The following is an 8,982-nucleotide window of genomic DNA, read 5'->3' on the forward strand; positions in this document are numbered from 1 at the left end:
TATTCATCTACTATAAACTCTGTACGATTAATGTAGAACTAAGTCATTTGTCGAAAATTATACGTGTTTTAGAAAATGTGATTTTAGAGTTGAATACTGAACTCAATTTGTAGAGAGTGGGATAATAATCCTTGGATTAACCTAACTATATATTATCGAATCAGTTGTGATCGTCAGATTTTGAAAAGTGACTCGGCCTGACTTGGTACGCTCGTCTTTGATTAAACAGGCCGTCTCACAGTGATACTGTCGATTTAATTTGAGACAAGATGGACAAACTCTTATATTTGAGCCTTTGCTCATCCACTTTCTGGGTTTAACAGGCCCAGTGTGAGGTGGAAATGGGCAAATCTGCTCATTTGCCCATCCCACTCGAACTGCTCTTACAAGTCAAAATAATGCGAAGAAATACCCCTAATTTTAGACAATAAAAAGACCCTCCTAGTCCTAGACTCCTAGTCTTTACACTCTATGTTGATTTTTCCAATCAATCCTGGCTCAGATTCATCTGAATATTAGTATGATTTTCTAAGATCAAAAAGGTTGTTAAAATAATGTCAATCCATCTTCCAGAAGAGGTAATCAACAGCATACTCTTAAAGTTACCAGTAATTTCTCTATTAAAACTCAGGTGTGTTTGTAAGAAATGGTTAAAGCTGTTTAGTGATCCTAATTTTATTGAAATGCATCATAAACATACTATTGAAAGGAACATATGGAGTCTCATGCTTCTTGTTGAGACATCAGAATTTTCTACGCAGAAAAATCGCCTGTACTCGGTAGAATTTCGTACTCCCTCGCCATCGTCATCATCATTAACCACTTATTATGAAGATGTGGGGATAGATTTACCACGGTGTTCTATCCCAAATTATGAATGGGTTGGTGTTATGGAGTCTTGTGATGGTTTGATTTACTTGCGTTATGAAGCAGGGCATGTTTGCCTTTTCAACCCATTTACTAGAGAATTTAAGGAAATACAATTACCAGTATTAGTTGCTGATGACTACGATTTCAGTATTTATGGATTTGGATACGATTCAAAGATTAACGATTTCAAGATTGTAGACATCTCCGTCACTTGTGAGGAGAGAGGTGAGGCATTGGGACCGAATTCATGGACAAGTATAGAGAAAGTGTTACCTGTTCACGACGATGATATGGATGGAGAAGGGGTGTTTGTTAATGGAGCTCTTCATTGGTTGACAACTTCTTGCATTTTAGCTTTCGATATCGAGGACGAGACATTCCAAGAACTGCCACAACGTGTCTTCGGTACTGAAAGAGGGATCTGTGTACTGGGTGGATGCCTTTGCATATCTAGCAGAAAAGATAATGTTAGTTTTGAGGTATGGGTGATGAATGAGTATGGAATTGGAGAGTCTTGGAGTAAATTTTTTGCCATATCCTCACCAACATTTGAAAAGTGGACATATTTCAAACCAATCCACTCTTTCGAGAATGGTTTGATTCTTTTACGGGTTGGTGATTCACTTGTTTCGTATTACCCAAAGCATAGAACAGCTAGAACTCTTGAGTTTCAAGGGATTCCAGCTTGGGCCAACTTAACTACTCTGTTTGGAAACCTAGTGTCACTTAACTCGGGTACCTATATGCGGTCTCAGGAACAAACAGAGGATGGAGCAGAATACATTAACGGGATTCCGTTTTGACAAAAACAACCAGAGGTGAGTGTTCACAGCATTTTTTTTATCTTCTCTGGGCTACTTTAGTGTCAAGGAGTTTATTAACACTTTCCAGTAAGCTTCTCTATGTTGAGCATATTTCGAATGGATTCATGCAGTGCAGTTTATCCATATATTGTTATAAGAATAAGCAAATCCATTTCACATTGGTTGTAATATACAGATTGTTTCTTGTACCTTCTTTGTAATGTTTAGAAGTCACACTAATAAGTGTTTTTTCTACACTATTTTCTTCGCTTTCAGTGATCGCATCAAGAGCCTAGAGATTGCTGTGTCAATAATGTTTCAATTTTCTCATTGAGATTGCTTCTTCATGTCTTGTATCTCACAGGAGCTGTTTTCTGATTCTCTGGCTTCAACTATGTTGTTCTTGAAGTTATTCTGTAATTACTTTATTGGAAAAATGTTTTGATAATTGTAAACATTACTTGCTTGGGGTTTTGTTTCGGGGCCTTTTCAAGTATTGCAATTTGTATCCCGAACAAGTGTCATTGTTCAGAAGCTATTTTTTGGAATTCTATAAGGTTCTGTAAAGGAGAGTACTGAGTACTCTCATTCATGTGAAAGGAGAGTACTCAGTATTATTCGTACACCAATTAGATCGCTTTTCCCTCGAGGCTTTTACCATGGTGTCTTGCTGCTGTGTTGTTACAGTTCATCAGCTTTATTCTCTTGGTTTACGCGTGCAACCAAGATACAAATTTAATGAGAGATGGAAAATCCTATAAGATTACAGCTTACAGGGAAAGATCTAGAAGAGGTGTTGTTACAGGCTTGCTGCTAGCATATCAGGAGGTGAGTCATATATGAGACTAAGTAGACTTCTCCTTTTCTCTAAATTCTCCTCATTTTTATGGTGGTTTAGCTCAGGTGTTTCAGAAAATTTCAGGTTTATTATTGAAATATCACATAAAAGGACATTTAATTTTGGAGATTGTCATTTCTGGAGACAGAAAAGACAGTTGAAGTTGTCTATGTGAGCACTGTCCCCTGTTAAGAGTCAACTAAATACCGATATTCCTCCTAAATCCTTTTATTCTTGTCAACTCTTCTGTATTAGTTTATGTTTTCTTCTTCTTTTTCTTGAATTAATAATAGTGAGTTGATTGAAATTGTATCCTTGAAGCAGTCCACATAAAAGTGAGTGGAGAGGATGACATGCTATATTTTAGTCCTTTATATCATCATAAAATTGAGACGGTGGTAGGATAAGAAATGTTAATACCCAAGTTGCTGATGAAAGTCTTGAGAGATTATACATCACAATGAATTGTTTTGCTTGCTCTTCTCGATTAACTACAGACATGGAGATTAATGAAGATGACCGTTCAGAGTAAGTTTGTTTCTTCTGATGAAGTTCTTGTGGTCCTCTTTTTAATATTTAGAATTGCATCAATTCTTTGATTCTAATACGGCTACAAATTTTGCTGCTTCACTTTTAAGGTTGTTATTTCATCTTGATGGTTTGAAAACTACCCATGTCGTGATTGTATATACGCTTTCGGTTTCCAAGGTGGATTCATGATAGGAAATATTAGGACCGAACTAACTTCCTTATTTGACACGGTTAGATGTAGGTCTCCAGTTTCTAGTGTAAATTCAAGTGGTGATGGTGGAAGGAGAACTAGTACACGCGGTCGATCTGTTTCAAAGGCTGGACCTTCTGCTCCAGCAGCCAATGCTGCCGCCACAACTTTTACATATCAAGAGCTTGCGTATGCAACTGAGAATTTTAAACCAGAACTCCTGTTAGGTGAAGGTGAAAACGGGCGTATTTATAAAGGTTGCTTGCAGAATACTAGGCAGGTTAGTTCGTATATCAGCCTAAATTTATCTGTAATGATGGATCCTCTAGTTATATGCTAATTTGTGTAGCTAATGTGCAAACGGCTGAGCAGGTAGTTGCGGTGAAACAGCTTAATAGGGAAAATGGCTCTTCAAGTCGAATGTTTTTGACTGAGGTTCTCATGCTTAGCCTCTTACACCATCCTAATACAGTTGATTTGATTGGTTATTGTGCTGAAGGGAACCACCTACTTCTTGTTTATGAATTCATGCCGTTGGGATCCTTGGGGGATCATTTGCATGGTAAATCTATGAACTTCTTCTCTTTCACAAACATAATTCTTGAGTTATTATTGTATTGTTGACTTGTTGTGTGCATGAAATGATTGAACATATTTTCCAGTTTAATCAAAATGACTGTAATATTCTATAGCTTCTAGTATATAACAGCATCCATGCAGTTTGACAACAACGCACCCTCATATGGTGGCCAGATCGATGCCTAATTTTAGGCAATCCATGTTGTCAGGCTTCCTTGCAAATAGAATGCCCAACACAAGATTTCCCTTTATGATTAGAAGAAAGTTATGCCTTCCTTTCTTTCCAATATAGATTTGTAGTTCTTATCAGAGCAACTGCAGTGGTGCGAGTATAACCAAAGATCAAAGACCAAAAAAAACGATTAAATTTGAGTTTAGTCTGGTGTGTGACGCTACGGTGGAAGACTAAATTTGATCGAGCGTAACACTGTGCATCCGCCCGTTGTTTTAAAAAAAAAAAAAAAAAAAATTGGGGCGGACGATTAAATCTCCGCCCGTCCCACTAAAGAGTCAAAGTAATCTTATGGGGCGGAGGTGTAAACGTCCGCCCCATACAAAATTGAAAAAAAAAAAATGGCGCGGAGATTAAATTTACGCCTGGTGTGGGGCGTAATCTAAATGTACGCCTGGTGTGGGGCGTAGCCTTCAGGTCCCGCGCGATCAAATTTGGGTTTAGTCTTGGTCCCAGACCAAATATAGTCTGAAATATAGTCGATGGTCAGGATTTAATCGATAGTCCGTCCCACTACGTCTCGTTAATAAACCAAATATTTGGGTTTAGTCGCCCACTGTGGATGCTCTCAGAAGATTCAGATTGCTTTTTTTTTTTTTAAAAACTAATCTGTGCTATGTCTTTTAGACCTTCCACCCACTAAAGAGCCTCTGGACTGGAATATGAGGATGAAGATTGCAGCTGGCGCAGCTAAAGGCTTGGAATACTTGCATGATAAAGCAAACCCACCTGTTATTCATAGAAATCTCAAATCATCCCATATTCTTCTTGGTGAAGGATATCACCCGAAGCTATCAGATTTCGGGCTTGCTAAACTGGGTCCGACTGGAGGCAAAACTCACATCTCAACAAGAGTCATCGGATCAACTGCTTATCGTGATCCTGAGTATGCAATGACTGGTAAACTCACTCTAAAATCAGATATCTACAGTTTCGGCATAGTCTTGCTTGAACTTATCACAGGGCGCAAAGCAGTTGATACCACTGCCCCCCGGGAAGAGAAGAATCTAGTTGAATGGGTAAATTTTTGTTTCATTTTGATTCCAATTTTTCTTGTGTTATGTAAATCATCAAAAATCTCATCATCAATACTGGAATGCAATTTTTGCACTTATTTCGAACCATTTGCCCACCAGATCATGTTCCTGTGTTCCTTGTATTCAGATCCCTTTTTATCCCTTAATAGATTCTTGTGATGTGGTTTTTGCAGGCTAGACCTTTCTTTAAGGACCGTAAGAAGTTCCCAAAGATGGCTGATCCATTGTTGCAAGGTCGTTATCCAATGCGAGGCCTTTACCAGGCTCTTGCTGCTGCAGCTATGTGTTTGCAACCAGATGCTGAAGCTAGACCTGTCATTGGAGATGTTGTAACAGCACTCTCATATTTAGCTTCGCAAACTTACGACCCAAATTCTAATCAGAATAACGTTGTTGTTAGCATATCTGCATTTATGGACAAGGAAGCTCAGAAAAGTACTGGTGATTCATCTGGTAGACAGAAAAAAAAGGGATGGCAGTTCTGACAGAACAAATAGATAACCGTGAGGTAAGTTTGTTGCCAAGACCGGAATTTTTCATGTTTTAAATCATTAAGGATGGTAATCCTAACTATTAGATTAGTCTTCATCTGATATGCATCAAGTAAATGTCTGAAACTGCAGGTAAATTATGACAAATTGCAACTCTTACGAAACATCTGTGGAAGCCATGTCTGAAAGAAAGGAATGCCTATCATTGTCCTGCCAAACAAATCTGAAAACCGGCATTATTTGCATGGCTCGTATTCTGGTTGATCCCATCTGTACTTGGCATCGCATTTTTTCACTAACAGAGAATGAAAACTGGCAAGCTTACCTCTATATGTACTAGTTTCTGTATAGAAGATTGATTTTTATAATCTGACACCGTGTAACCTGTAGCTGTAGATGCCACTTTTTGTGTTGGAATGGGAATTTCTGGTTCTATAATTTGTTTTTACATATCTGGAACTTAAATAGCCGATCATGTTAGAAACTGAACATCCTTAACTTCTCATGTGGGCCTGAGCATGCGATTGAGACACGGGGTTTGATTTTCCAGACGGTCATAAAACATGGAGCTCCACAGTCGACATTAAACTTTAAGAAATTAGAACCGATTTCTGAGGGCTGCATTTGGATTATGCCTTATAATTTTTGAAGTAAAATGTGTCCTAGGTAGTAAATCTTTCTTTCTAAGACCAACCACAGTCACGATCAAATTTGGAGACTATACCCACATTTGGTCCGAAAGTTGAGCGCAGTGAGATGGACTATAGTTACATTTGGTCACGGACTATAGCGGGGCGCACATATAATGTGCGTCTAAGGTTAGGCGTAAATATGGTGAGCGTCTAGGAGTACGAGTGAGCATAGTGAAGGATGTTCACGTAGACCGATTGTGAGCGTCTAGGCGTAAATATGATCGGCTAGCTTGGGGTCTAGTGTGATTATTCGGGATCTACGACTACAAGACAAAAATAGGCCTGTTTTTTATAAAAATAGGTCTGTTTTTTATGGTTTGCAAAACTAGGCCTGTTTTTTTTTTTATTTATTGCAAAACTAGGCAAGTTTTGACCAAAAGTGATGGATGGAAAGATAACACCCTTAGCTGTAACTAAAAAGACCTAAAAGTCCTTTGAATCGGTTATTGTGACCCAACCAGATGTATGTTGACTCTGTATACGTCACCACATAGTGCGTACGTGGCACTGCTTACGTGGCAGTCTTATCTTCTTCTCCATAAATCTTGTCCATAAATGAACATCTCCACAACCACATAATTCTGATTCTCTTCATTTTCAGATCTGAAAAAATGGGTGGTGGTATGAATGACAAAGCAAGTACTTCAAGTAGTATAGTAGTATGTTTAGTGTGTGAAATGGAAGAAGATCATGAAACAAAGACATGTCCATGGGTTTATTCAAGGTGCAAACATGTACCTTGTAATGGAGTAAGAGCTTTGTTGAGGTCTAAAACAGATGTAAGTAATGGAAAGTTGTTCTTGAAATGCTTGAATCCTACCTGCAACTACTTTGAGTGGTTTTCTCAAGCTTCTTCCCATTATTCAGCACTTCCAATCAAGCTTCCATCAGCTCATGGTTGTATTGCCTGTGGAGAAGACAATCACAGTGTTACAAACTCCACTGAAGCTTCAAAAATGCTTTAAAGACCACTGCAACTCTTAATTAGAACTGAAGATATGCAAAAATCAACATAATTTCAACATAGCATACCTTGTGTGCAAGAAGAAATCCTGTGATGCATTCAGATGGGCTTCAGATGCTCTTGTCATTGAAAGCAAAGAAACAATGAAGGGTAAAGTGTATGAAATATGTAAGGAATTTAAGAAAAATCTGAAAATGTAGCCTGCAACAATTTTACAATAAATTTATTTTAATTTCAGAACTTGCATTGTCTTACAAAAGCATCCATTCACCCATTCACAAAAGATAACCAAATTGAAACACAAAATCAACCATACTGTTCAGATCCAGTCACAAAACAAAAACAAAAGAGACCAACACAAACATAGAATCAGATTTTCATGTACTTCTTTGGTTTCTTCTTCTTTCCCTTTGGATCTGCAACTGTGAAGGTGACTTTGTTGTTGATGGATCCAACATGTTTTCTATTATGATTGAAAGCAGGTTGAGAAGAAGCCTTTTTCTTACTCCCTTGGCCTGATTTTGCAGCACCTTGTTTAGAAGATTCACCAACACATGTTTTGGAACTGTTGTTGTTCTTCATTCCATCCTTAGCAGTGGTAGATGCACCTGCAGAAGCACTAACAACTGGTTTCTTTCTGTTGTACTTCCTTTTTGATGGTTCAGGGACATAAGTAGATGATGTTGAGCCATCAACACAGGTTCTAGGCTTGTTTCCCTATGGATTCTTTCCAACCTCTCCACCACCACAAGTTACTGCATAGTGACCATAAACTCCACACTTCTTACACTTTCTCATTTTCTTCACACTTCCAGCTTCATCATAAGAAGGAATCCTCTTCTTCCTTGGCCTTTTAGCTTTCCTTATGATAACAGGAGGATTAATGAACTCTACCAGTATATTATACACAAAGAGAAGATATTGGTTAAGATATGAAACCCTTAAAGGTTGTGTACTATATAAAGCATGTATGAAACTGATGTAGTTTTGAAAGTGGTAGTAAAGTTCGTTCAACTCGGATTGTCTAAAGGTTTGTTTTAAGAACTAAGAATAAAAGTATTAAAAATATATTCACAAGGTGTCACGAATATCGAGAGAGACTGAGACTCAGGATTCCACCAAATTCCATTCATGTGATTCAAATAGTAATTCCATCAATTATAAATCAAATATTAAAAATATGGACTCTTATTCTTTGCCAAAAAGTAGATTTTTGAAAAGTAATGATTGTAAATCAAAAGCATGATGTATCAAAAATACATAGACCAAGCATACACCATCAAACGAAATCACACCCATTCAATAAAAATCATAAATCGATTAAAAATCAATGCAAATAGTCATAAAAGAATTATTAGAATTACCACATGCGTGAAATAGGGCTTCCTCTGTCATCCCAGTGTTGGGGTTTAGCTCCTCATATTTATCACTTGCTCAAAACACATATTTATAGCCCAAAAGTTGATTAAAAGAGTGAAAAGAATAAAATCAGTGAATCTGCAACCCACAGAAGGCGTCCAGAAAAGAACGATAAAACTGAAGTGTTGTTTCTGTTGTTTTAAGACTGCTAGTCGTCTGTCCTTTTTACTGTAGAAGAACGACTGTCTTTGAAAGTCTGTTCTTCGTGTTCTTCATTGGCAGCAGCAGCAGCAGAGACGTAACTTCCTGCAACTCTGATTCTCGCCTCCTGAGCTCTCCTCTCGACCCCAAACCTCTCCGTTCCAGACGGGCGATGAACCGTTGAAGTCGACTCAG

At 38.0% G+C, this 8,982-nt stretch overlaps 2 protein-coding genes across 4 annotated transcripts; both read left to right on the top strand.

Moving 5' to 3' along the window:
- The first annotated feature begins 554 nt into the window (after positions 1-554).
- LOC113352370 (F-box/kelch-repeat protein At3g06240-like) lies at positions 555-1,673 on the top strand. Its single transcript, XM_026596195.1, has one exon. It carries the CDS (start codon positions 555-557, stop codon positions 1,671-1,673), a length of 1,119 nt encoding a protein of 372 aa, XP_026451980.1.
- On the top strand, positions 1,552-6,009 carry LOC113349611 (serine/threonine-protein kinase PBL27-like). Of its 3 annotated transcripts, none has more exons than XM_026593602.1 (8): positions 1,552-1,688; positions 1,950-2,501; positions 2,596-3,039; positions 3,278-3,512; positions 3,605-3,794; positions 4,671-5,062; positions 5,254-5,588; positions 5,704-6,009. In XM_026593602.1, exons 3-7 carry the CDS (start codon positions 2,972-2,974, stop codon positions 5,563-5,565), a joined length of 1,197 nt encoding a protein of 398 aa, XP_026449387.1. In that variant the 5' UTR covers positions 1,552-1,688; positions 1,950-2,501; positions 2,596-2,971; the 3' UTR covers positions 5,566-5,588; positions 5,704-6,009. The 3 variants fall into 3 exon arrangements, with proteins under 3 accessions (XP_026449387.1, XP_026449388.1, XP_026449389.1); XM_026593603.1 differs by having other exon boundaries at positions 2,836-3,039; XM_026593604.1 differs by having other exon boundaries at positions 1,616-1,688; positions 2,361-3,039.
- The last annotated feature ends 2,973 nt before the right edge of the window (positions 6,010-8,982 follow it).

This window comes from Papaver somniferum, chromosome 2 (genome assembly GCF_003573695.1).
Source record: "Papaver somniferum cultivar HN1 chromosome 2, ASM357369v1, whole genome shotgun sequence".
In the NCBI taxonomy this organism is placed as follows: domain Eukaryota; kingdom Viridiplantae; phylum Streptophyta; class Magnoliopsida; order Ranunculales; family Papaveraceae; genus Papaver; species Papaver somniferum.

Coding starts and splice junctions, on each gene's coding strand:
- LOC113349611 (XM_026593602.1), top strand. CDS start 2,972: ATGAATTGTTTTGCTTGCTCTTCTCGATTAACTACAGACATGGAGATT. Junction 3,040..3,277: donor AATGAAGATGACCGTTCAGA/GTAAGTTTGTTT, acceptor TGACACGGTTAG/ATGTAGGTCTCCAGTTTCTA. Junction 3,795..4,670: donor CTTGGGGGATCATTTGCATG/GTAAATCTATGA, acceptor TATGTCTTTTAG/ACCTTCCACCCACTAAAGAG.
- LOC113352370 (XM_026596195.1), top strand. CDS start 555: ATGTCAATCCATCTTCCAGAAGAGGTAATCAACAGCATACTCTTAAAG.